Genomic DNA, 27,091 nt, shown 5'->3' with positions numbered 1-27,091 from the left:
GGGCTTTGGAGCAAAATTCGAGGTCCTGCCTTGTCCCATAGGGGCTGGAGAGTAGGGACTGGGGCCCCGATTTAGGTCTAGATAACAAAATCAACAGTTGGCGGAGTTTAGGAAGTTTTTAAGAAGTTCTAATTCAAGCCTTTTTGCCAGTTGTAAATACCTTTTAATTTGAGGACCGTGAAGGTCAGAATATGCATTAACTCTCATTAAACCACGAGACTCTTCCTCCTGACTGACCTCAGCCCAGTTTGCAGCATTCAGGTCAGGTCAGGTCCCCCAGGGGTACACAAGCTCAGTGGTGCGATGAGTTTTGTGCTTCCACCTAGGAGGAGCGTGCGAGAGATCGCTCGGAAGGCACCAGGCCAGGGCTGGTTTTGCAGGTGATGCTTTGGGCTGAAGGAGAGGAACCCTGCTTTAGACGGTTTGTTGTCCATTAACAGCTGCAGGGCTGAGCCACGGGGTCCCTGCCCAGAAGGCAGGAGCAGCACAGGATTTATGGCTCGCGGCTCCTCAGCGTGCAGCTCCTGCGGGGCCTGGTGCCCCGACATCCAAGGGAGGTCCCCTCCTGCCACCGGGGAAGCGGAGCAAATGCTGTAATGTGACCTCGGTGCCTGGCCGGGGCTGCATGGACAGTTGAGGAGCGTAAAGGCACCCCGTGGCACTCTCCAGGAAAGCTGTGTTTACGGGATCAAAGCAGCACTGCTTCCTTTCCCAGGGCGTTCATTTAGTCCTCAGAACTAGGGCCAGTGCTGGATCCAGCTCATCGCCGAGACAAACAGAGGGCAAGGTGGCTATTAGGTGCAAAGGGGCTATTACTGCAAGTGGCCTACAAACTCCTGACAAAAGCAGGCTGAAAAATGGTGATTAACATTTTAAAGTTGCAGTTGAGCCATCAAAAAGGGGGATGGCTGGCGAGTTTTCCTTCTGTGTGTTTGCAGGTAATAAGAGCTGCAGTCAGCTCTTAAAGAATAGCTCGTGTTTCATCTCCTGGGGTATAATTACACCTTTTTTAAGTGGCTTACACAGAAAGCAGAATCATGCCCAATTAAGCGAGGGGCTGCTGATTTCTGGCACTTGGAGGATTTAGAAGCAAAGGGTGCTGCACAAGCGGGCAGAGATCGATCGTGTTCCTCCTCACGCTGCTGCCCAGGGCCAGCTGCAGCCTCTGTGGCCCTTGGGATGGACAAGGGCACGACCAGGCTGTGATCTGCAGGGATTGCTCCCTGCTCGGGGTAAGAGGAGGCCTTGCTGGAGCCATCTCTTGGCTGCTTGGCTGGGACTGCTGCTGAGGGTGCCCACCCTTGTGGCCCTGGCAGCCAGACCGAGCTTTGCAGCTTGTTTTGCCTGCAAAGGGGGGATTTTCATCAGGGGCTGCTCCCCGAAATGCTGCTGAGAGGAAGAGGCTTTGTCTGACCTTGCAGCTGCCTTAAAAACTCCGAGCACGTTGAGGTACCCGAGGCAGGGACCACTCCAGCACCTGGGAGCGTGCAGAGGGTGAGCAGAGCTGGCTGGCTGCCCGCAGACAGGCACACCCCGAAGATTAAAATCTAAACAAGGTTTCAGCTCCCCTTCCCTTATTAAGTAGCTTCTAATTGCTTTCATTCACATGACGAGGAGCTTCAGAGGCAGCGTCTTCAGCGTGCCGGCGGGCACCGTGCCTTTCCTGCCTGCAGTGACTCCGTGACAAAGGCTGTCCCCGTCCAGCTCCGTAGCAAAGCTGCTCGTGTACCTTGTGGTTTCCTGGACATGGACATAACCTGCCCCTGATTTTCAGGACCATGGGGTCTTGCTGGTGCTCTGTGCCTTTGAAAATCAGGGCTCGATTGGGATGGATTTAGCTAGCAGCTCCGTTTGAAGCATGCGGTCTCAGGGTGCGGTGTACTAACGGGGCTTTGATCGAACATTTATTTCTTGTGCCGGGGTGTTCACGTTGGAGGGTTTGTCAGCAGGAATTTGTCATCCTAACTCCCATTTTTATGGGTCACCTGCTGTGTGGGACATCCCAGGGTTCAGTGTCTGAAAGATGAGCACCAGCTGCGATCACCCAGCACAGAAGGACTTGCGTTGGCCGTATCCTACAAACAACTTGAGGCTAAGATGTGCTGTAAATCCCAGATTTCATATATTGGGAATTGTATCCAGCCTGTAGCTGTCATGTGTTCCTATCACCCAGGATGCAGGAAACTGGCTGGCCATCCTAACGCTGCTCGTAGGGAGGAGTTGGAGAGAGAAGCAGGAGGAGGGGGAGGCCTGGAGACCCCTCTGAGCTTTGTCGAGTGCTCTGCAGAAGTCAGGAGATCGTCAGCTGTCGGAACCAAGCCAAACTCATCCCTGCTCCTGCTGGCATCAGCCCCGTGCAGCTGGTGGAGAGGGAAACCCAGCTCAGCAGCAGAGGCGCTCCGGTTCTCCCGGTGCTATCGCGCAGGTGATCGGCCTCGCCTCCCCCAGCACAGCTCCACCTGCGCTGCATACCTGAGACCTGCTATCACGGAGAGGGGAGAGGCAATTTGGGTTTAATTGCCTGGAAGGTGGTCAGGTCCTGACTCATGAAGGGCTCACGAGAACCTGGGGAGAGAAGAATTTAAAAATTGCTCTGCGCAGCGGCGAGGGGCCAGCGCCTTGCCTCTCCCCCCTGTAGGACCACGGCATCAGTTTCCTCTGCTGTTATACCCCGTGCTGGAAACCTCCCATCCCATGAAGAGCCTCGGTAAGGTGCCAGCTTGTCCGAGTCAATGATAGATCCAGCAGGAGAGAATGACAGGTTTGGGAGCCAGGGAGATAAGAGATGAGGAGGTGGTTGCAGGGCTGAGCAGCACGCTGGCTGTGGGCACGGGGTGAGAGCCAGGTGTGAGGTGGAAAGTTTTCAAGAGCAAAAAGGTCCTTGAAAAGGTCCCAGCCCTGCTCTCGGTGCAGGGTGTCACCACAGGGACTAAAGAAGGCACAGGCAGGCCACTGTGGAGTATTTCTGCACAACCCTGCCCTGATGTGCTGCTTCCAGCAAGCACCTGGGAGGGAAATGAAGCTCCTGGGACAGGATAAAGCCTCTCCTCTTGCTCAAGAGCAGAAGGAGGCAGCGAGATGCATCTGTCGGAGGGGTAGAGCAGAGGCCAGCTGCGTGGAGTCAGGTCTGTCCTTAGGATCCCCTGGAAAGGCATAACCTGAATTCAAAGCTTGGGCTGTGGGCACCTGGGGGGATTTGAACAGGAGGAAATGACTCTCAGGGGCTCTCACGTTGTTTTTCTGGCTGGGGTTGGGGTAAAGGAGACGTTTGGAGTACTTTCAGGAGGCTGAGGCTGGCAGTGATGAACCTGATACAGCTCTGGGTAGAGCTGCGCGTTTCTTTTTACTTTTTTTTCCAAAATTCGCAACACTGAACCCTTTCAAAAAAAGCTTCACTAAGTTCTTGTTCCCAAGGGGGAAAAAAAAAAGTTAAAATCTGAAACAAAAGGCGAATTTAAGCCTTTTGAAATGAAACCTTTTCACTTTGTTTTGAAACAACATAGCTGTTTGTGCATTTTTTGCTTTAATCTTGCTTGAAATATGTATAGCAGTGTGGTGTGAAACTAAATTCTTTGGCTGTTGTGATCTAGTCTGAATCTTTCTGCTTGCTGAAAGCTGTGTCCTCATGGCAAACCCGAACGGCCTTTTTCTCTTCTGGAAACAACGGGTGAATAAAACCCTCCATCTTTTGCCTGTTCCCAGTGATGGCTGGGCAGTGAGTAAGCCCCACAACCTGCTCATCTCCCACTCCTCTGATATCCCACTGCTACGTTTAAAGAAAAAATAAAGCAGATGACGGCGAGGAGGAGGAGGAGATGAATAACCCCTCCGGACGAGCTGGCAGCGGGGTGTGATCCAGGCCCCTAAAAGCCATCTTTGTGCAGGACGTGGCCCCGCTCTGGGGGCTGAGGCGGGCGATGTCCCCGCAGATTTCGGGAGGTGTTTCCCTCCCTGGCAGAGCCGCTGGCTCTGCTTGCTGATGCCGGCCACGTCAGCGCCTCTCGACAAAGAGGCAGGTGTTTTCTCCGGGCTGCACGCGGTGCTGAGCAGCGTGCTAGGCCTCTTCTTTTATCCTCTTTATTAAAGAGACTCGGATGGCACCTGGGGACTTGATTTTCTTTCCCTCGTGCTAAGGCAGTCAGGAGTTAACCCCTCTTACAACAGCCAGGCACTCGCTGAATGGCTCAGGGCTCTTCTTTTCCTTAAAGAGCAAACCTGTGATTTTTTTTTTTTTTTTCCCCAGCTTTTTCCACTCTGCAGGTTGCAATTCCTCTGGATATACCTTTATCACCGGAGGACCAGGCATCCTGGCTGTAGCCTTTCCACACTTATTTTCATTAAAGGCTTGTTCCTATAGGTCATCCACAGGACCCTGAGGGTTTTGAGGACTGGAAAATGAAAACTCCTGTAGGCATCTGCCCCAGGAAAGCAAATCGCTTTGATTCTGTTATCTCCCATTAAACCAGCTGGGCTTTTTCGAAGCTATTTCTTCAAAAATTCAATAGCTGGTTTGACTCAGACCATGAGGGGTCTTTTGCGGTGAGATGCATTAGATCACTGTGCCTGGGGTTTGTTCCTAAAGGCAGTCATGAAGGAAGGTGTTTAATATCCCCCGTGTCCAGCACCACTGAGGTTTGGGCTGACTGCGACAGCTCTTAAAGGCTCCTCTGGCTGGCTTTGTTTCCAGCTAAGGGGTTTCTCACAGAGTCTTGTGCTTTTGCAAATAAAGCCCTCCCATCATCTTTTGTTTTAAGGTCAAGTGCAGTGAAATCAGCAGCTTTTACCCATTTTTTTTTTTTCTGCAATATATTTATTTTTGGAGGAAAAAAAAAAAAAACCAACAAATCACTCCAAATACTGTTCTTAACGCTTTCCAGATGAACACAAGTCTCGGTGGTTTTGTACCATCTGAAGCATCCATTCAGGGCTGTGTGTGCAGAAACATCAGGTAGGTGGTGGCTGAGTTTGGACCCAGGTGTGCTCCGCATGAGTGGCACACGCTGCTCTGTGAGCCCCAGGTCTTTGAAACCAGGTGAAACCTAAATCATTTCAGCTTAGAAGCCTGTGAGAAGGGACGGGAGGAACTTGAGCTCTCTCCCTTGTGCTACCTCGAAATTTTTCCTGGACTGAGAGGTAGGTCCTGGCACACACGTCCCCTTGTTTAAGCGCTGCCCGTAGCAATGCCCAGCTGTCCCTGCTGAGGAAGGAGTCACTGCAACGGGCAGGTCGAGGCACCGTGGTCAGTCTGTTGTGTTTTTGTTATTGCCTGTTTGACGTCTCTCTAGTAGCTGGTGCTCAGCAGCTCACGGTGTTTTTCTCAGATCACAGGCCAAAGGGTAGTCGGTCCGAGAACCCACTGTGTGAAACCAGGGACGCTGCCACAGAGTCTTACGCTTCTGCAAGTAAAAGCACTTACATCCTTGTTTTGTTTTAAGGTTTAAGCCTGGTGAGATTGGCACATATTTACCAATCTATTTATTTTTTTTTCTCCAAAAACATTTACTCTTCTGCAGCTGCTTTTGGAGGAGAAACACCTCTCAGAGCTGGCATTTTGCGAGCCACTCGGATATTTATTTCGAGGATCCCAGGGTGTTTTACAAACATTAAGCCTGAGGCAGCTCTGCGAGGTTGTTGGGGGGATGCACATTAAGGGATCCATCCCTCCAAGTGCAGCCACCTCGCAGCAAACCAGGCAACGCTTAACGGAGCCCGCAGTAACTGTTTGGATCGGGAAATGAAGAGCGATTACTGCTCATCTGCATAGCGATGGCACCCAAGGGTGCCAATTAGGATCAAGGGCCTGTTGCACTGATGGTGTGCAGGCACTAAAGGGGAGGCTCTGAAGGGCTCCCGCTGGACTTCTGCAAGAAAACCTCCCATCTACAAATCATGAAAGGGATGTGGATTTTTTGTTGCTATGATGTCTTTGTCTCACGTTTCATGTTTCATGTTTGTAGTGAATGTCTAAGAGGAAGAATCTATTCCTGAGCTGCTCTGGTGGCTAAAACAAGGCTGGTGGCTGCGAGGAAGGTGACAAACTCCAGCTGTACCTGCGTGTCCTTCATCCAGCACCCCAAAATCTGAGCCCTGCTTGTTGGCCAGCAGAGGGTTTCAGGGGAAGGTCACCTTTGTGTGTCAGGAAAAGAGGCCACGAGCTGTTCTTGTTGTGCTTCTCTGTGGGGCCACGGGTCTGGAAGCTCCTGTGCATGCAGAGTGCTTTTAGCAATGGGGTGCTACAGACACGGGGTGCCCAAAATACCGAGGGATGGTATTGCTGTGATTTCTAACATCCTTTTTGGGGTCATAGCTAGTCTGAAGTGCCTTCTCCCCTTTTATCTCCCGTTTTGCCACCAGGGCCAGGTGCTGGGCTAGTGTTCAAGGTGTGTTGGTAAAATGGGGGCAGGAGACAGCGTGCCCCAGAGGAAGGGGTTTCCTCTGAGGCTTTTTGGAGAAGCTGTCCTGAAAAGACATCTGCAGTGGCCTACAGCTGTAAATTAGACTCAGCCAGCTCCAGAGATCCGCAGGTATCCCTCGGGGCTGCCAGAAGACGATCTCTGTTGTTTCCTTCCAAACTTACAGGCCATGCACCCAGCTTCTGGGTGACTCTCACGAGGTGGAGCGGTGCTTTTGGATCCTAAGCACCCGCTGAGCTCAGATCTTGAAGCTTCAGTCGAGTGGCAGGTCCTAGTCCTGTGCTCCAGGTGGGAAGTGGAGCTGTTGGGATCAGCTGCAATCTGTGCCAGAAGCAGGCAAGTAGATTTGTTTCCATAGCAATAGAGGAAATTGTTGTATCCCAGGGCTGAAGCTGTAATCGATTCCCAAATAAGCTGTGCCAACAAAAATAGTTTTTTTACCCTTGTAACTTAGCCACTGTCTGTGGTGGAGGTTCCAATAGCAGAGAAAAGCACATTTGTGAAAAACCACGTCCCTTGGTGACATGGTGATAAGGGAGGTTTCTGGAGTGCTCCGCGTTGGCTTGTCACTGCCTTTCAAGGGAATAAAGGTGGGTGACTGGGAACAGTTGAAGACACCCCTCCAAATCCAGATCTGATGTCTTTGAGACTTACAAATTTGAATATAAAGGGCAAAAATGCTTTGAAGCGTGTTGAGGTCCTGCAGTGCATGGGTTGAAGCCTAAACTCAAACTTTGCCAGCAAGGGGAAGCTGTGTCATTTCTAAGTAGTTCTTGGAGCAATGAGAACTGCTTTTTCCCAGGAGTCTTGTGTCAGCCCCCTGGAGACCAACACCCCTTGGCTAATCTTCTCTGGCCCCAAAAATCCCGTGCTCCTTTCTGCAGAGCCCTGTGGCTGGAGCAGATGCTGGGACGCGGTCCCGCTGCCGCCTCGTGCGGCTGGGGAAGCTGCGCCTCCCGTTTCGTGTCCTAACCACCAGCCACTGGAATATCAAAGCAAGGAGAAATGATATGAGCTCGCTTTTGAGAAATGCTTTTCCTGGTACTGGTTTGCTGATCTGTCTCTTTTGGTTTGGGTTAGCAGGCCACATCTCTCTCTTTTTCCTGTTCCTTCAGCACAGCTACTATCTCAGCATCTGTAGGCATCGGTTCATTTGCTGGGTGCCAGCAAGCATTAAAAGAAGAAAATGAGCTTTTTCTTTCTCATGTAGGGAATGTTGAGTTATTCTAACTGCAGGATCCATGGCATAACCCGCAGTAATTTATCTTCTAATGCTCTTGTTACTGAGCAGGCACTGAGCAGACATGTGAGGTCTTCATTGCATCAGCACAGAGGTTTACGAAGCTCCCTGTCCCAACTCCAGCAGGCGCCTACAGCAGGTGATTCAAAAACATGGGCAAGAAATAGGGTACTCGAGTTGCTCTTCTCTTGCTGCATCCTCTCAGCTTGTGGCTATCTTGTTCAGTCTGCGTTGCCTTGATCCTCAGGTGACAGGGAAAAATATCCACCTAGCAGCCTTCACGAACCAAAGAAAAGCGCATTAAAGGAAGCAGGGGACCGACTCCAGCTCTCGCAGAAGGATCTTTACACTCCTCTTGCTGAAAGCATCACTCTGGACAGCTTCGTTATGGTGTTTGTGATGAGGGCAGAATCCTTGGTGTGGGACAGGGACATAGCCAGGCTCTAAAATCCTCGAGTTTGTCCCTCAGTCCGTACAGAGCTCCCGGTTGGTCCCAGCTGCTGGGACAGCTGGGCTGCTGCTGCCGTTGCGTGAATCATCGGTGGAAAAAGCAGGCTGGCAGAAAAAGTTGCCAGTCCCCCAAAGCTAAGCCGGGCGATCACCACCGACATGTTCCGACGCCTGTTTGTCAAGCCAGAAATATCAGTGGCGTGCAGCGGCGTTGGCTGCGGTCCCTCCCAGGATGATGTGAGCCGGGAAGAGGGAACGCAGCACCAGAGGAAAAGGCTTGGCACGTGTATTTACACACACACACAGAGTGCCACCCTTCGTGGCTTCCCTTCCTTTCTGGGTGTATTTGTGAAGTTAGGGGAGCTGCGTGAGTAAGAAGCAAAGCTTCTGTTTAAGCAACAACCGGAGACCATGCCCCTCGCAGGGCTGGTCCCAAGCGGGGCGGTGTTGCACGACAGGGAGGAGAGTTCAGTGCTGCACCTCCGTGAGCTTCAGCCCTCGCTCTGCATCTCCCGAGAATCTTTCCTACGTGCTCCTAAACCTCTGCTTGTTCGTTTAGTGGGCCTGTGCTGGGGGGCTGATCACCTCTCAGCTGTGCTGCTAGACAGGAACTGGCTTTCCAGCTTCCAAATACCTCCATTATTTCACAACACGTAGCCTAGATCGGGGATTGGAGCCACATCAAGCTCCTGGGATAGCTCTTTTCCACTGCTTCTCATCCTCCACCTCCTTCAGCCTTTATCTTGTCCTGGAATAGGAAGAAATTTAATACCTGGAAGAGGGCACCAGGGATGTAGGAACACCTCTGACCTGCGGTCAGCAGGGTAGCTGTGCTCCGGACCTCACTCGGACACATGTTCATTACAGTAGGTAATGAAGCCACTTTCCACGTGGCTTCTCTACGTGCAGGTCCGAGATACTGACTTCTTTTTAATCCAGACTTGCCAGATTACAGGTCCTTCAGCTGTGCTCCTACGGACTACAGCCGTGCCTCCCACCTTCGGTGGAAAGATACCCAAGTATTGAGAGGCTCTTTGTGGGTAGCTAAGGCAGCACTCCAGTTTTCATTTCTCTTTAAATAGCAGGGACAACTAAATTTGCGTGGGAAGGGGGATCTGGGCAGGATAAGAGAAGAGGTGGGCTGTCAGCTCACGGTGGAAGCTGAATTAATGTTTGGGAGTGTTTGCGAAAGGGAGAGGGAGCCTAGGGGTAATTGCAGAGGGCTTGTTCCCGATCCGAGCGCAAACCGGCTGAGGAGTGGATGCGCAGGGAGCTGAGGTAGATCCTTGGCTGAGACAAGGCAGCGGAGGAGCCTTTGCCAAGAAGCAATGCTGTGAGATCAGCGCTCGGCATTCCGCATGGGCGTGGGGCTTTGCAGCAGCGTTGCAGAGACAAGCCCACCGGCAGATCATAACAACCTAATTTTAGATTCGCAGGCTCCCGAATAGGGTTGGGCATTTCTCTTAATGGTTGGTATCGTCACTTAAGAATCCGGGTTCAGCAGATAGTTTTGGCAGGGAAAGAACGGAGGAAAGGGGTGTGAAGGTTGGAAGTTGCCCTTGACTTTCGTCTTTGAAACAAGGGCTTATGCAGCTTAACTCAAAAACTTTGATGGGTGGGGGAAAAAAAAAAAAAAAAGAAAAAAGAAACATTTATGTTTTCCTTTGTTCCCTTGTGTGTTTTTTTTTCCCAGTTAAAAAAAAAATATATATATATATACTGGTTTGGCAGTATCTGAAACAACCAATATATTTCCTGATTTTTATTTTGTGGTAGTTTTTATTCAACTGCAGTACTGAGCAACAAGTGCTCTGCCAGGTTGCTATTTCAGAGCATCTCCAAGCAGTTTCTCCTCGCTGCTTTACAGTGGTCACCTCCAGGAGGGACTCTGGCCATCAGAAGGAAGAGCTAACTCTCGCTTCAGTGGCAGACAGCAAGGCATTCCCTCTGCTCTGTTTCCTGGGGAAACACAGATCATCTCTGTCAACTGAAATTTGTCAGGTGTCCTTATATTCTACACCTGTTTGATGAAAATGCCAAGGCTCGCCCACGCAGCCTCAGCTTCTCTGAATTATAGTGACTCCAGAAGATCTGTCCCACCTGGGCGGATTTGGGCACCTTTGGTGAGGTCTCCCCCACTGCTTTCCTTCCAGACTTGGAAGGATGCATCTGTCACAGCCAATCTGTAGATTTACCAGTATGGAGAACGCACCCACTGGATTTTTTCCATCCTTGATGCTGAAGGTGCATGGCATGGGAAGAAATTGCAGCTCTCTGGTATATGTGCCATGATCTCCCCACCCTTCGGGCTCTGTGGCTGTGGCGTTGCTGTGATACTTCCTCTTCTGCATGGCTTAAAAGCTGTTTTTTGACAGAACTACTAATCTGTTCTCCTTTTCATTTATTCCAGGGACCTGTTGTCTTCAAACAGTAACTGACGGGGGAAGGCACTTGTGAGAACCATGATGTCCTTGGGTGTCAACAAAGGTAATTCCTTTCCCCATCAGGCTGGTGGGGATCTGTCCTCTGCTGTATCAATAACACACTCCTAACGTCATCCTATCAAAGAAGTGTTGAAAACTCTCACAAAGGCTACCAGTTGCTGTGTTTTGACCCAGCAACATGCCCATAGGACTCATAGGACAGATGCTCATAGGACCTTTAGATATGAATATGTGGAATGATGCTTCCAAATCCACAGATAACCTGGAGAAGAGTGGAAGTGCCTTGTTCATTTCCAGAAAGTGGTAGACTTTATGTGAAGTTCCAGTGCCAAGAAAAGCAGCCCTTCCTTTTCCAGGTGCTCTGCTTCTTGCAGAGTGTTACTGCTGGTCCCCCAGCCTGCACCCCAATGTAAATATAGCCCTGTATATCAGTGTCTTTGCTGCTGCTAATTCCACCTGAGAAAGGACATTCTTTCCATCGGTGTGGCTGTTTTCCTCAACAGCAATCTGATGCATGTGTTTGTCCAAAAAAATCCACCACCATACCTCTGCTACATAACCTAGTCTTGAAGCACATCATCTTGTGTCAAGATTAAACAATTTACTGCCTGTCGACTGCTCAGTGATAACTATTTCTGGGCGGCCTTTTAACCCACTTTGAGCACAAGATACTGAGACTTAGTGACCCTCCTTTCCTGGTAGCTAAATTGGATTATTTCATGTTTGCCACCAGCTAAGAGGGTGCAGACAGGCGATTTCCTTGGCTTGGCTGATAAGAAGTTAGCTGTAAAGCTGCAATAACTTCCTGGTATCTCTAAACCCCTGAGCTGTGTTGGTCCATGTCCTATGAGGAGGTCAGGCCTGAGGTTTTCATCTCTTAGCAGCCATTTCCAAAATAGCAGAAGATGGAAGATAAACATAAATACACAGAAAAGGAGATTTCCTTATCTGGCCTTCATCTTAAAAACAGCTATTTTCTTCAGAAGAAAACACTAAATGGGGAATTTCCCAGTTAAAATATCTTTGTTATTGTTTTTTTCCTATTTTTTTTTTTTAAATATTCAAAGGATGTGTCTCCCCCAGCTCTGACAGGACACCAGAGAAAGCTGGGTGTTTGCATTTTATGGCTTATCCCCCAGCCCTTGGCTCAGCATCATGCTCCAGACATATCATCCTCTCCCACAAACCAAAAAAGCCTTGTGCTAGAGCTGATCTGATGGGAAATGCCAGAGGAAATGCACTGCTTTGTAAATATGTGATTAGACCACCCACTGAATGTCTTTGGTCTTCATGAAAGAAAATGACTCATTAATGTTAAACAGTCCCCAGAAAGGAGTGAAAAAACTATGGATCTCTGCAGAGGAGGTGATACATCAGGGGAGCTGGAGGAAATTGATCCTGAAGTCAGGATGATAGCTCGTTTCCATCTTTCATCAGAAACAGCAAAAGACTCCTTCAGTGTTTGCATCTCTGGCCGATGGGGGACCTGTGCTCCCTGCTGTCAGAGATTTACCAGTTGTTCACCTGCTGACACTGAAATCTTCTCGACAACCCTTCTCTCTCCTTCCTTTCCCTCTGCCTCCCCTAGGACGCGTGATTACACCTACGGATGAAGACCGTAGAAGGATCATTAAGCAGATGAAGGTTCGCACCACCCTGAAGGGAGACAAGAGCTGGATCCACCACCAGAACTCGGACTCTGAGGATGAAAAGAAGAGCAGCCCGCTGTAAGTGTGGCCACTGAGGAATGCTTCTCTTCTTCCTTTCCCTCATCAGCCTCACTCGAGAACTCTGTTTTCCAGCCTATAGGAAAAGCACACATTATCCTAGCTTGTTGTGGGGTTCCCATAATGCCAAGGAAGCAGTCCTCCTGTTTCATTTTGATAAATGCAGACTGGGGAGAAACACTGAGAAATGAAATGGCCTTTGGTGTGGGAGCTGTGAATCCAGCAGCACAGACAGATTTGAAGTCTCAGGAGACCTCCAAAGTCTTCTTGAAGCCAGGCTGTGTTTCACCATCTCCAGAGTGACAAAGAAAGAAGCAGACCTTGATGGGAGGGAGTTTGTGAGTGGTGTAAAACAGCCAGGTCTGCATCTGCCCCTGCGGCTCACAGGCTGTGGGATGGAGCCACCCCTGCACCAGGAACGCCCACGGTCTGCACCAGGGTCTCTTTAGTCATAGTCAGAAACAAAATCAAGCCCAAACTAGTTTTCTCTTAGCAGCCATCTTGTAAAACATCACTGCCATGTTCAATAAGGAAGATCAGCAACTGCAGGAGTTAATTACGTGACTGTTTCCTCTTTACTCAGGTCTGCACGGGCTGGTGGGGGATCCCCAGCTTCAGCACCTATTGCTCCCCAGAGTGACAGGTAAGCTGGGGGACCCGTCCTGTTGTTTGCTTTCTTTCTGTGTTATCCCATGGAGTCAGTGCATGCTTTCACTGGTCCTTCCTAATCCTATCCACTCACTCCCATAACTGTTGAAAAATATAGGTCCTGTGGAAAAATCTAGAGCCTGTTCAGTGCAGTGTCTTATGAACTGTCCCCTCATACAGAGCATGGCTCAGCTTCTGCAAAGTCCAGATGGATGATGGAGAGATGTGTGACCAGATGGATCTCGGTCTTTAGTGCAGAGGAATGGGTGCTTTCGAGGACACGATCCCAAGGATTACTGGTGCACATCAGCTCCTGTACTGGTGCAACACCTGCATGCTCTAAGCCCAGAGGCTCCTCAGACTAGAAGCCATTCTGTACTGGAGTCGGTTTTGCTTCAGGCACAGACCATGAGGGCTTTTCAGGAACTTAGCAGCTGGTAGGATCTCCATCCTACAGTGCAAAACTGTTGAAAGGGGCTTATTCATATATAAGAGCTCTTTGCCAACTGCAGTGCCATTGCTGGGAGAGTGTTGCCCTCTCCCGTGAGCAGATTCCTGCTTCCTCTCCTTTTTGTTGTGCCTGCAGGTGGCAATCAAAGGTCAGTGCTAGGCAGTGAGGCTGAGATGGTGCCTGCTTTGAGGACACTGCAGAACCAAGAGCTTGGTGCCGTGTTCAGCACTCATCAGCCTCCAGCTTCTCCATCCAGAGAGCTCCAAAGCTAAACTAAGCCTGCAGTGGGTTTGCATTTTTGTGTCTGAAGGCAACAGGATAAATTTGAGCCTGGCAGCCACCTCGGGCATGTGGTGTTGGGCAGTGTAAAACTGACCCTGCTTGGAGCAGGAGGGTTACACCAGAGACCTGCTGAGCTTCCTTGCCACCGTGTTATCCTGGAATCCTAAGGGCACCTGGACAGGCAAGAAAAGAGGGGTTGGCATCTGGGCAGGGATGGAGCGAGCCTGTCTGTGCCATGTTCAGACCTTGAGGCTCATCCTGGTCCGCACTTTGGCCTCAAGAAGACTTCTTCAAGCCAGCTTGAAGCAAGTTCCAGGGATGTTTCCTCCTGCCCTGCCACAAGAGGCCAGGTCCCCACCTGCTGGTATCCCTTGCCTTTACCTCCAGGGGAGCTCTGCTGCACTCCCCTTCTGAAGACAGACACTCAGGAAAGTTAGTGTGAGGCTGAAGTTTTCCTGTGGTAAAACAGCCAGAGTCCGTACTATGCCTAATTTCCCCTCTCTTACCACATCAATCTCAGGACTTCATTTTGATCCAGAAAACTGTCAGCGTGCCTAATTTTAATGGGCGAATTCTAAAACTCATTTTTCTTACGACACTCTTTCACAGAGCTTGTTCTGAAGCTAATTCGTTTTTAAAGAATCCTCCCACGGCCACATTGGTGCACTCAAAGCCCATCTGGCTGGATTTTTGGCTTGACAGCCACGTGGACGTTTCTCTTTAATACTGGTGCTGCTGCTGTTGCTTTTCCACATGTTTCTTCATTCACTGATGTCTGTTCTTTGCACAGGCCTCCTGTCTCCAAGCCTCAATCCGGTTACCTCATCAGGTTGGTATACAGGGTGGCAAGAAGCACGTAGGCTGGAGGGGAAGGAGAGCTAGATCAGGAGCAATAAACATGAAAAATATTGTGTTCTCTTGGTTTATTCTGCCAGTTAGGAACGCTGTAATGCTCAGGGTGTTCCTTGATGAAGAGATAGTCCCTGGTGTTTTGTTCACAGGTGGTTTGGTGATGTTAACAGAAAATCTGCTCTTTGTACCATGCAGCGATCACGCATGGGAAGATGATCATGCTGCAAAAATGTTCCACCACCCTCGTTTTCAGGACAGCACTGTCGATGGGGCTGATGTGCTTCAGCTTCCTCTGCCACGTGGTTTGTGTGAGGGGACCCTAATTTCGCACTTACCCTAAATAGGTCAGCAAGCCCTGTGGTGGCATTCCCAGGCTGTTCTCAAGTGAAAACTGATTTTACTGTAAAGCCAGGGAGCAGGCAGATGGGAATCTCCCAAGGAAGCACCTTCTAATTTTGACTGTCCTGAGCCAGCACGTTGCTCCTGAGGGGACATGCAGGTGCTATTAGGCTGAAGAGTGGCTGCATGCCCCCTCATCTGAGCTCCAAACTCTGCCCTGCAAAACCAATTTAGCGTGTCTCTTTTCTCCCCAGGGGAGTGTTCACAAGAACCATCGATAAGACTCCTTCTGTGCCTAATTCTTCATCCTCCAAGGAAGCCCAGAAAAGGTACGTAGGTCTTCCAGTTCTTCATGAAAATGAGCTTTTAAATATTGTTTCTGTTTTTAGTGACCCTTTTACTTTGGGCAGTGCTTGTGGGCTTCCACTGAGCTCCTTTGCTAATTAAATGAGTAGTGATTAAGTTCGAAGACAGGGCCTTTTACTTAACAGCTCTATTCAGCAGGCATGGAGAAAAGACGAGATGTCAAACTCTGTATTTCCCCCACCAAAGCATGGGGTGGCAGTTGACTGTGAAACTACTCATGGATTTGGGGTTAATTTGGCAAAGAGATTTGATTGGGGATAAATTGCAAGGAATCCTTGCAGCTCTGTAACACTTGTATTCTGTTGTGTGGAGCTCACCTGGGGACAGGGTGGCAGAGGATGAGTGCTCAGGAGGCTCATGTTAACAGATGTGATTTGTGCCATCTGCAGCACTGCCGTGAAGGGACCCGGCTCGTGCCGTTCTTCTTCTGGCTACAGGATGACGACTGAGGATTACAAGAAGCTGTGAGTGTGCAAAAGAGAGCTCTGCTTTCTGCCCGTGTGTGGGCTCAAGAGCACCTGAGCTTCAGTGATGAAGCCACCTGCATGTGGGTGCCCAGCCAGGCATGGCTTCATCAGCTGAGTGCTGCAGAGCTGTCTCTAGAAAGTGAAGCCTTCCTCAGTGCAACCTCCAGGCCTGTGTGGGCTGTGAGGCGTTCCTTGACCTGGTCACGGCCTTTGGAAGGAGCGAATTTTACCACTTCATAGTAATTAAGGCAGAAAACTGGAGGATGTAGCCTGGGGACTTGGTTCACAGCATTGCAGGCCTTTATGAAACCATCGCAGAACAGCCCTCCTGACATTTCCTACACAGCTTTTCTTGGCAGAGGCTCTGTCTGAAATGCAGCTGAGCATTTATCATCAGCCTGCTTCTAGGCTTAAAACCCCTACACTAATAAAACAAAATCCTATGAAGACATGTACCCCAATGCACATGGAAAGTACAGGTGTCTTCCCACTCCTATGCAACACATCCAGGGTCAGAACCCTTTTCCCCATACCCAGCCCTAAGATTTAACTTGGGTTTTGTCTGTGCTGCCTCTGCAACAATATACAGAGGCAGTTCCCTTACTCTTTCTCCCCTTCTCTTCCTTTTTCAGAGCTCCGTATAATGTCAAACAAAAATCAGTGGACTTGGATGAGGAGGATGTGCCTTTTAGTCCAGATGAACATAAAAAGAGGTATGCCTTCCAGGTAACCACCTTTCTCTTGCAAGGGGCAGTGACAAGTGGACTGACTTAGCTGTTCTTTACTGGCAGGGTCAGTTTGATGATGATTATAGCTGAGCCATTAGGGCTGATTGCAATGAAATAATAATAAGCAGATATTTCTACACGGAGCGCATCAGTGCCCACAGGCGACTGCTCTCCCAACAAAATATAATTAAAAGCCTGACATGATTCAACCTGACAGCTTACCCCAATTAATTTGGCAGCTGGAAATGGGTTGTGGAATCTATCAGCTGCATAGTGTCTACGTGAAGAGATAGAGACGTACAAATAGCCTGGCAGTAAAGGAAGGAGTCCTCCTTCCACAGCCTACACGTGTGTCTTTGAGACTGGACCACCTGAGGACTTGCATCTAAGTCCAGATCTAGGGCTCTGGGTCTTCAGGTTTAGATGGTCTTGTTTCTAAAGATGATTTTTCTCAGATACAAGTGTTTCAAGAATGAAACCTGGTAATCTGACCAGCGGAGATAAACCAGTGACAGTCCTTTCATTTTGAACTTTCCCTGTGGTATGTTTGGTGCTACTGATCTTTGCAAAGACGTGTGCTGTCTGTGGAGCATATTAGCCACAAAGCCTGTATCCCTTTTTTTTTTTTTTTTTTTTTTTTGCCCCAGAGTATGCAATGTTGAAACAGTTCAGGTCTTGAGATGGGGAATGCCCTCTGCCCTCCTGGGAGAGAAGGATTTTTATTGCCTGATGCTTTATATCCCTGAGGAAGTGCTGTGGCTCAGTATGAAGGGAAAAAATGATATTAGTGGAAAAAGATCTGGCATTGTCACTTGTCTTGCCCCTAGCTAGATTTCAGAAGCTTCCTGGAGCCATGGGAGCTCTGTCAGGTTTAGCACAAGTCTCCACTGGTTTGTTCACCTATTGTTTTTTCGAGGCTACACCCGGCAGCTACTAAGAGCATGGGCAGAATGTGACCCCTTCCTTCTCTTCCCTTTCAGGACAGAGGCAGCCAACAGTGTCCTGAGACGCACTGCCAGCAGGGAACGTGCTTATGTGCTCTCAGCGGCCAAGAAAAGCAACGGGTGAGTTTTCCCCATGTGAGGATGGGGCAGGAGGCAGCGAAGAGGCTGCTGGTGATGTCTGACTTGGGCGGTGGCCTGATCCAAAGACTCACCAGAGAAGATGTGTACCTCTCCAGTAAACGAAGAAAATTTAGCCAGTCTCTCTCTCCAAGTGTCAAGGATATCTGCTGGTTACTGCAGAATTGAGGAAGTCTTCTAGGAATCTTGAGATGTCTCCTCTATTCAGAGGGATGAAATTTCAGCTGGAGAAAAACTGATAGTCCCTAATTCCCTGGGACCCAAAATTAAGACCCAATTTTTCAGAGTCAGTTTTTAATGTTGGTTTCTCTAGTTTCATTGCAGGAACTACTTGGAAGGTAGGGGAAAATCAGAACAAAAATAAACCATTCTTAGAAATTGCATCCAATTTGGATCAGCTTTTTGGGACAGATTTTGCCTTTATGTGGTGTTTGAATAATAGTTAGATTTACAAGATCCTGATATTAGTTTCAGCTTCAAAATAATTCTGTAGGGGAAGAAAACAAAACCAAAGTGAAAAACCTAACTAACATGAGGGTGTGCAACAACAACATGAAGGACATGTGGGAGCTGCTGGTGTTCAAGGCTCTGTTGTCCATCTCCTTCCTGGGAGGAAAATAAAAACAGATTAAGAAGGTCTCAGGTCTTCCAAGAATTGTGGTAGTGACTTTTTTGCAGCTTGCTTTCACTGTAAATCCTTTTCCTCCTGACTAACTCAGGGTGACACAATGAGGTACCGAGAGGTTGGTGGTGGGGGAGGGAGCAGGGAGGGGATGTGCCAGCAGTATTTGGCTGTGCCCAGAGCGAGAGGCGTGCTTGGGTAGGATTTGTAAGGGCATTAAAGGAATTTTCACTGGCTGCCAATTCCTCTGGTGCACCAATATTGTGCAGTGGGAGGCAGGCTTGCATGCAAGAAGAAAAGAAAGCGGGAAGGTGTAAAATGAAAGAGGCCCTTTGGGGGAGCTTCTACTTCATGTTTTATAACTTTCTGCTCTGCAATTTGCACACGTTCAGCATGCTCCCTCACAGTCAGCTCTGCCCAAGTGGTGCAATAGGACCCCTTGATGCTTTGCACCACATGGGCCAAGCTGCTTCTGCCCAAAGCCTGTCTGCAACTCCAAACTTGTAACTGTTGCCTTTGTGCTTCCCTTACAGCAGCCCAACACAAGAATTCCCACCCCTGTTTGCCAAGAGGTAGGTCGCTGACCTTGCTCTGAAAACGCTGCTGGGGCTGCACGGCTGTGTTCTGTGCCTGGGTCGGGAGATTCCCAGGTGTTTCAAAGCAGAGGGGGGACAGTTCCCATGGAAGGGGTTAAAAAAAAAATAAAAATGCTTGCTTTTGAGGGCTCACACTGTCATGAACTCTAGGAATGCATGATGATGCTTTGGGATATGGGCAACCTGAAGTGAGGAGGGATTGTATGGATTCGTTCACTGCCTTCCTTCTTCCAGAAAGGCTGGTTCCAAGCAGCAGTGCCAACACTCTTCAGGCGTTTAACTTCTAAAGCACTTGGTACCACAGGGAAATGATGTCTAGGTCATTTACTGGAACTTGAAGCATCAGCTGATGCTATTTGTAAAGGAACTGCGACAGAAAATTGCCACTGATTTTGGCTGAAGTTCTTACTTCATTGAGCCAGTTGAGATACTCACCAGTAACAGCACATGGAGCACAAAGAACAGGAAAAATGTGCCTCCAAGGGAAACGGAGGGAAAACATAGCTTAAGGGAAAGCAAAGTAAACTGCCTAGATTAGCTAGCAGTGAGAAATGGGAAATGATGTGATATTTATTTTTTTCCTCCCTCCGCCTGAAAGAATTGAAATAGAAGAAGAAGAAGGACAGCAGAGGAGGAGTTCAGCTGTGTCTGGTTCATGCAAGTTTACACCAGATGACAACAGGTATTGATCTCATTCTGGAGTAGTGTTGACTGTCTGATTTTAAGGCACTCTGACTTTCCTTTTAGCTGGAAGGTAGCAGGCTGAACACAGCTAGGGATGGAGGTTTTTCAGTGGACTTTTCTGATTGCCTCTGTCTTGCATTAAAAAAAATAATCCAAAATGAAAAAAAAAAAACAAAAAAAAAAAAAAAAAAAAAAAAAAAAAAAAAAAAACAATTTTCTGAAGCAAACGGGCAGACACAGGGATATATACAAGGTAGTATAAGGAATCCAGCTGACAGCCCTGGAGAGTGGCAGACTGTATTTAACCACAGGTCAGCTATAGTGTGAGTTACCTGATGTAAACTTGCCACTAAGCCCCTCTCCTGATCATGCTTCACAGCCCCATCAGTTCTGTCTTCATGAGGTGCTTGTGTGGTGCAGAAATGAGCCTGGCAGTGGTTCGGTAGAGACAACACACAGGAAGAGTCAGAGCAGGTTTAGATGAGCTCACCCTACCCATCAAGCAGCCATCAGATAGTAATGATTTTCTTGTGCTAGCAGACTTGGCTGCATGAACTGACCCCATCACCTAGACATGAAGTACTCAATATCTCATTATTTCCAGTCCCCTGAGCCAGCTCTCTGCTTTTGTTAGACTTTAGATTTAATTATTCTACCTTGATAGCAACAGATAGGTGTGACCTGGGAGGTTTGAGAGGTTCATTATCTTTAAATTGATCTTTGCTTTGACGGTAAATGTTAGTCTCGTTCTGAGCCCACGGCCCCTTCCCCAAGCTCACGTGGAACCATGGCAGACCACGGAGACACGGCTAGAGAGCCCCTGCTGTGGTGTGAGGGACCTGGGGACACGCTGTCCCTGGTGTGACAGAGCAGAGGTGACATCCTCTCCCAGTCCACGCTGCTCAGGAGCTGCTGATGTGTGGTGTGGGACTGACACCAACACAGAGATAGCAGTGTTAGTACTGGGAAGGAAAAATCTTCCTGTTTTCAAGCAGATTCGTTTAATTTGGGATTCAGCTCTCTCTTCCCACTGTGAGTTGTGGCTTGAAGCCAGGCGGCAGCAATATTCGCTTCTCTGCCACTCTGGTCCTTTGTGGACCCAGCAGGGGCACCAATAGATGAAGCCTTTCATCTTGAAATGCTTTGTTTTCAGAACGAAGGAGCTGCCTCATGGATTTTGGTGCGATTTTGTGCCACTGTGGAACAGGTTTGAAGCAGGGGTGGGATGCCCTTTCACTCCCTCACGTGTTGTACACATACAGAGAGTGAGAGCAATTTTATAAACACGCTGAGCCTTAATCTGTACATTTGGGCAGGTTGTTTTTTTAGCACAAACTTAAATATTGGGGATGGAAATAGCCCCAGCTGTGTTAGATTGGGGGAAAAAAATCCTAAAGACAGAGCATTTCAGCAAAAAGGCAGATATTAGTTGCCACAGTGCTTAGGGCCAGCTGAGTCCTTATGCAGCAGGGTTTGGCCTCTCACTGCCCAGAAAGCAGACATGAGAGCTGAGGGACAGTGAGCAGGATGACACCCAAAAGGTCTTCTGTCTTTAATGCTTTGTTACTTTGGTTTTGTTGTTGTTTTATTAGTACCAATGGGCTAAGGAAAACCACAGCTGGGTCTTCCTGGAACGAGCCGAAGACAACAGCAGCGTCTCCCACCAGGTGAGTGTTAGAGCACGGCCGGTGTGCCTTGGACATCTGCTGCTGCTGTGTCAGCACGACAGAGACTTCTGTCAGCAGCCCTCTGGGAGGTGAAGTGAATCAAATTTGCCAGCCTTGTACACAGAAGACTTTTAAAACAGCTGTCTGCATTTAAGAAGAAGATTTTCTGTCTGAAATCCATGTTGCGTCTTGAAAGGATCTGACAGCATATTGATAAAAGAGCTCGAAACCCAAGAGGAGGAGACCTGCTGAACTCTTGCTAAATCTGCGGTGGAATCGTTTTCAGTTGCTTTCCACTCTGTCTGTTTGAATTCATGACTACAGTATAAAAAATGCTGAGATGTTTTTCCACAGCATTGCAAATTGCTTTGGTCGCTGACCTTGTTATTTTATTTTTCTTCCCTGATTATCGTTGGCAGACTGTAGATATTCATGGCAACAGACAGTGTTTTTAATTTCAGAGTTGTTTCTGATAAGACTACTTCTAAGTGAACATACTGAAAGCAGTGATGTTTGCTTTCAATGTTATTTACTTTCAGAAAGAACGTTTCAGTGCAGGAACATTTTGGCAAGCTGCAACAGGGAGCTGGTTTGCTCAAGAATGACAGCTTTTTCTTTAACATTTCTTGCAGCACTGAAACAGGCAGCAAGAGCCAAACAATCACATCCTTGAGTGAAACTTCAGAGAAATTGTCCACCTATACTGAAACCAGGTAGGTCTGCTGGCTCTGCATCTTCTCAAATGACAGGTGGGGAGTTGCTGCACTGGAGAGTTTGGCTCTGCTTGGTAGTATTTTCCCAGACACGCATAATCTGGGTGCAGTGCAGTCATGGAACAATAAGTATGGTAGCATGGGGACTCTAAGAAAGCAGCACCTCCCAAAAGTATTAACAATCTAGGAGGAAATAAACCTAGATGAAAGCTTAGGAGCCTCCCACAGCTCAAACATCACCCAGTTCTTTCTGATGAGAATGAGTCTAAAATTTGCAGACATGTCCTGAACAGGCTTTCATTTTAATCCAGTCCTTGCGCCATCCTTATCACACTTGGAACAAGCTCCTTGTCATGGAGTTCCTGTGCCTCACGTTGTGTCCCGACATCTCCCGACCTAATTGTTCTTGCTGTTTTGCTTGCAGAAATGGTGAAAGCAGACAGTCTTCTAATGGGAAACCCTCATTGGAAACTGTGCCACAGCGTGGGGACGGGTAAGAATTTGAGAAAAGGCACAGATCAGCCTAATGTTCAGCAGCACAGATCAGCCTGCCTTCTGCTTTTCACTCAGAGATGGTATATACCTGCTAGTGATCCCAAACAGATGGGATCTCTACAGTCACGGTCCTGGGCTGCTCTCCAAGAGCATCATCTGCTGGCTAGGCTGCAACTCATCCGTTTTTTCCTGTTCCTCCTCCGCTTCTCCCAGAGAGGAAAGGATTCTCCTCTCTGGCTCAGTCCCTAAAGAATCTACTTCACGTGTTTGTCACCACTCTGATTGTCCTCCCACTGCTGTCCCCTTGGGAGTTTCTTCCACCTGCAAGGGATGTGTCAAACAGGAGTCGCTGGTGGTGGCTTCTAACGCTGGTTCTGGTCCTCTGCCCCTTGCAGAAAGTGGGAAACAATGAGCAATGGGGAAGCTTGAAAAGCTCTGTTATAATGATGAAAAACTAAGAAGGAACGGGTACAGATGGCTGACACATCACGGAGCAGAGCTCTGGCACTGTGGCTGCACATAGATCCACACAGCAGGGCGTTTATCTGATTATCCTCAGTGGCAAGGTGGCTGAGGAGGGGACTTCTGAGGGGGAAGCAGTGACAGATGAACCCAGCCTCGCTGTAGGCAGAAAGTGTCACACACAGCAGGCGTGCCACACGCTGGCTGCTGCTGGCTGGTCTGCAGTCAGGTGTCCTTTGGGCTGAAGACAGCGTCCTCTGCGTGTCATTTGCGTGCCCCGTTTCCTTTGAAAATGGGGAAGAGTGAGAGAGGTTTCCGAAATATATCCTCTATTAGCAGGGCTGGTTTTGTTCCCGGTGTTGCCACGCTGAATTTTTGGCAGTGCTGAGACTGAAGCAAAGGGACTTGTCCCTCTGGGCTCACCTTTCACCGTTGTGCTTAAGCAGCTGTAGAGAACTCGGGCTTACCAAATGAGTTTTTGCAGGATACACAGCTAATTGCATCTCCCTTCCCACCTCTATCAGCAAAGACAAAGCTAGAAATGCTCCCAAATTAATATCTCAGGCTGAAGCAATGTCTAGAGCGCTTGAGAAAAGGTAGAGGCTGGGCTACTGCCGTGGTCGTTCAGCTGAGGCCCATAAATGTGTCCTTGTGTGCCACTGCGGGGACAGCCTGAGTACAACGCGCTCTTTGTGCTTAGGGTTGTTTGCGTCACACAGCTGCTCCTAATTGTGAGCCAGTCTCCCAGAGAAATTAGAGGATGCCTCTAATTAAGCCATCTAAACTGGAGAGGAAATAATTGGCAGGGAAGGAGACGGATGCGTGGCCTGATGGGTCAGGGGAGCAAGCGGTGGGTGTAGCTGGGCACGGAGAGGTCCAGCTGGTGGGCCAGCAGGAAGGCCTCTCCTGCTTGGGAGCAGACAGAGCAACTGTTGGAGGGCTCTTAAGCTTTCCTGAGCAAAATGGTTATCAGTTCCTCACTGCACAGAGCAGCACATCTCTCTGAGTACCCCAAACCTAAAAGGTTGCTTCCTATACGGCTACACTGGGCTAACCCCATTTTGGGCTCATCCTAACTAAATGTTAGTAGATTTGTTCTGTGGTGATCCCAGTCTTATCTTACTGGCATTTTTCTTTGTCTAGTGACAAGACTCTTGAGGAAAAGTCTGAACCCTCGTCATGGGATGAGCCCAGAGCAACCGTGGTTTCCACAAATGGAAGGTAAGGTTACTGTGAAATTCCTTTGCTGACTTGAGCATCATGCAAATAACAACTGCTCCTTTTGAGCTATCTGGAAACTCTGAATGAATGTTTACTGATGGAGAAGCACAGTTCAGTCTGTGCTTTGCAGAACTGCAGCACTTTATCTAAAATTTAATTTAAGAAGGGAGGGAAAAAAAACAACCTTGCTCTCTTTTACGTGAGGGTGTATGACACTGTTCCTTTTTTTTTTTTTTTTCTTTGCTTTCTATAAGAAAAGGAAAATACCACTTTTGCGGGTCACTTCTGCATTTTCTAGATATATTCCAAAATGTAAACCAATTCCAGAGTTTTTTTTAATTTTATTTTTTTTTTACGGTATAGAGAGCTTCATGCTCAATACATCTCTAGGTCTTTAGCCTTCACCTATCTACTTTTGCAACAAGAGATCCCTTAAAAAAGAAAAAGGGAGGAGGAGGTGGAACACAGGAAGAAATTCCACTTCCTTTAAAGTGTCTGGCAAACCAAAAAGTTCAGTGACTTAGGAAAAGTTGTGTCCTGACTCCAAGGTATCTTGGAAAGTAGTTAAAAATCCCCTAACCACAGGCATGGCTGAGCTATTTGTTGTCTCTAAATGCCCAAATGAAGTCCACCCTCACTGCTCTCTGATTGCCGCTTGTGTGTATGGGAATCTTCTGTCCCCAGCCCTCCAGGATTTATCCTGGACAGGATCCTGCCCCTCTCTTGTGAGCACCAGTGTTTCTGCATCCAACCAAACTGACACCCAATGGAGCTCCTTAGCCTGGGCTCTGCGCTGTGCTGCTCGCCACCACTGTGGCAGTGGTCTGCTTTATCGCTGCCCACAGCCAGGAGACAAGAAAACAGAAACACACAATTTTGGATGAGACCTGAAGTTCCCGATTTTGTCAGCTCCCCTGAGGCACGTCAGAGGAGATAAGGGCTGTTCCTCCCCTTCTGTGGGTGAAGCTAGAGGTGCCTGTGTTGCAGCTCTGGGCTGTAGGATGATCCCACTGGTTCTGGAAGAGTCCTGGCTTGGATTTCCAGGTGACTCCATCATCACTGGCATCTGTCACGTGGTGACAGGATTCAGGGTTACTAACTGCTCCTTTGCATTTGATACACAATGAATTTCCCCAAATGTTCTTGTCATTTTACCTGCAGAAATACGCTGAGGAATATCACTGGGAAGTCTTGGGGATCTTTTCCTTCTTCTGTTTATTAAATGCATGAGAAAATAATTGCAGAACATTCCCTAAATCAAAACAAGGATGCTTTCTAAAGTTGTTTTTTTCTCCTTTACAGTTACTCTGAACACACAGAAGCAAACAATGGATTCTACCCACCAAAGTAAGTTTAAAGTCTGTTAGCAGTATAAAATTCACATTTTTTTCTTCTCGATTTTAAAGTGAGAGGCGTCTTCTCCTGACCTGGTACTGCCCTAACAAATGTGTTCTGGGAGCAGCACTTGTATGCATTTACAAAGGGGAGTGTCCCTGATCCACCAGCTCAAAATGGGCTGAGATCTCTCAGCTTCTTTCCTTGTGCTAGCATGGCTCGGTTGGATTTGTCTCTGCCCTTCAGGTCTGCTGCAAGAAAGTTATGGAACTAAGCAGGAAGAGGCATTGTTTGAGACAAGCAAATCTCATGTTTGATGTTTCCACTTCTTGCTCCATTCTCCAACTTGCCAAGCTTCCCTTTGTGACCTGTGAATCTCCCTCTCTTACAGGTCTGACCCTGGTTGCAGAGACAGACCCACGGCTGCTACAGACAGCCTGCAGCGTCATCACGAGACCTCTCCCTGCCTGGATGATGCGAAGCCTGAACCTGCAGGGTCAGGGCCTGGAGCTGGTGCTCACGGTGCTGCTGCTAGCAGAGGGTAAATACTGGGGGGCCAGTAAGTAATTCATCCGGAGTAGAGTTGGAAGCAGAATCCAGATTGTGCAACAAAGCAACAGGAGACAGAAAATCATAGGTGGATAAACTCTGGGAGCTGCACCACTCGTTCACTGTTACACACCAGCTTTTTATTTTCACTGAAGCAGCCTGGGAGCAGGTACAGCAGCTTTAACCACAGCTTTTAGCACTGACCTTAGAAGTACCTCCATTCCACATGTTTTTAGAGCATGTTTGCTGCCCTGACAGTGTCTGAGGCACAGAGTCAGCACAGAATTGCTGCTGTTGACACTAAACATGCTGATCTCCCTGAAGCTTCTTTCCTCTCTTATTTTAGTCAGTTATTTTGGACTTGGCCCCATGCACTGGCTTACCAAAGAACGTGAGGTGAGCAAATGATGTCTTCCAACCTCCCAGCTGAGATGAGGAGGTTCACAAAGCTCCTAGTAGGATGGTGTAGGAACATGACCTTGAAGGTCTTTTCCAACCTCAATGATTCTATGATCTGCCCCAAAGCCCTTAGTATTGTGCTTTGTCCCAGGTATTGTGCTTTTGGTCCTGTGACAAGCCAGGAAAGTGATGCATCCAGCTAGGGTGTGTGTGAATTGAGGCCAAGTAACTGCATTAGTTCCACTAACAGCCTCTATTCTTCTTTATTAGAGATAATGAAAGTGTTTTTTTTTCTGAAGGAAAAGCAGTTCTCTGTGAAAATTACTTTCTATTTTCTGGTCTGATATGGAGTGCAGTGTTGTTTCATGCAGTGAATCCCCCCTGAAGCACTTTAACAGCCTTTCACAAGCCATCAGGCTGTTGATTTTTTTTCTTTCTTTTTCTTTTATATTTTTCTTTTGACAGGTCTAGCTTGCAGTCTAATGTCCCCTCTCCTCCCACTGAGAGAGCCCCTGCACACCTCGAGGACACCGAATATTCATTTAAAAGGTTAGAGTGGAATAAATATTCGTGGGCATATGAGTAATACTGAGGATTAAGAGAGGAAAAGCAGAGAAAGAGGCTTCTTTTTACAGCTGCTGTCCCAAGAGTAAAGCAGACTGTGCTGAGGTTTATAGTGTAGCATGCAACATAAAACAAGAGATTTGGGTTGTATCCTTCCCCCATCGTCTTTGGTATGAACCAAACACTGCAGCTTTTTCCTGCTTTTGGTGCACGTGCACTCGGTGGGGTTCAGTCACTACCTTCTCATTTGCTGAGGATGGAGAAACACAAAGTGGTGCTGAAGTGGCAGCAAGGG

General features: G+C 48.3%; 1 protein-coding gene across 1 annotated transcript in view; it reads left to right on the top strand.

Annotated features, from left to right (window-relative positions):
• ZNF185 (zinc finger protein 185 with LIM domain) overlaps positions 1–27,091 on the top strand; it is a 43,170-nt gene that overhangs the window by 2,979 nt on the left and 13,100 nt on the right. The window contains exons 2-18 of the mRNA XM_082771114.1: positions 10,514–10,590; positions 12,136–12,274; positions 12,858–12,917; positions 14,446–14,484; positions 15,101–15,175; positions 15,602–15,676; positions 16,312–16,392; positions 17,388–17,471; positions 18,645–18,683; positions 19,306–19,389; positions 20,984–21,058; positions 21,691–21,771; positions 22,196–22,264; positions 23,872–23,949; positions 25,252–25,296; positions 25,676–25,825; positions 26,698–26,781. Of these exons, the coding sequence (XP_082627240.1) occupies positions 10,566–10,590; positions 12,136–12,274; positions 12,858–12,917; positions 14,446–14,484; positions 15,101–15,175; positions 15,602–15,676; positions 16,312–16,392; positions 17,388–17,471; positions 18,645–18,683; positions 19,306–19,389; positions 20,984–21,058; positions 21,691–21,771; positions 22,196–22,264; positions 23,872–23,949; positions 25,252–25,296; positions 25,676–25,825; positions 26,698–26,781 (1,283 nt within the window). The 5' untranslated portion in view covers positions 10,514–10,565. The remainder of the gene's footprint in view (positions 1–10,513; positions 10,591–12,135; positions 12,275–12,857; positions 12,918–14,445; positions 14,485–15,100; positions 15,176–15,601; positions 15,677–16,311; positions 16,393–17,387; positions 17,472–18,644; positions 18,684–19,305; positions 19,390–20,983; positions 21,059–21,690; positions 21,772–22,195; positions 22,265–23,871; positions 23,950–25,251; positions 25,297–25,675; positions 25,826–26,697; positions 26,782–27,091) is intronic.

Source organism: Aythya marila (assembly GCF_965140915.1).
Source record: "Aythya marila genome assembly, chromosome: 13".
Taxonomy (NCBI): Eukaryota; Metazoa; Chordata; class Aves; order Anseriformes; family Anatidae; genus Aythya; species Aythya marila.
The sequence above is the reverse complement of the archived record's forward strand: the minus strand, read 5'-3'. Positions and strand labels throughout refer to the sequence as shown.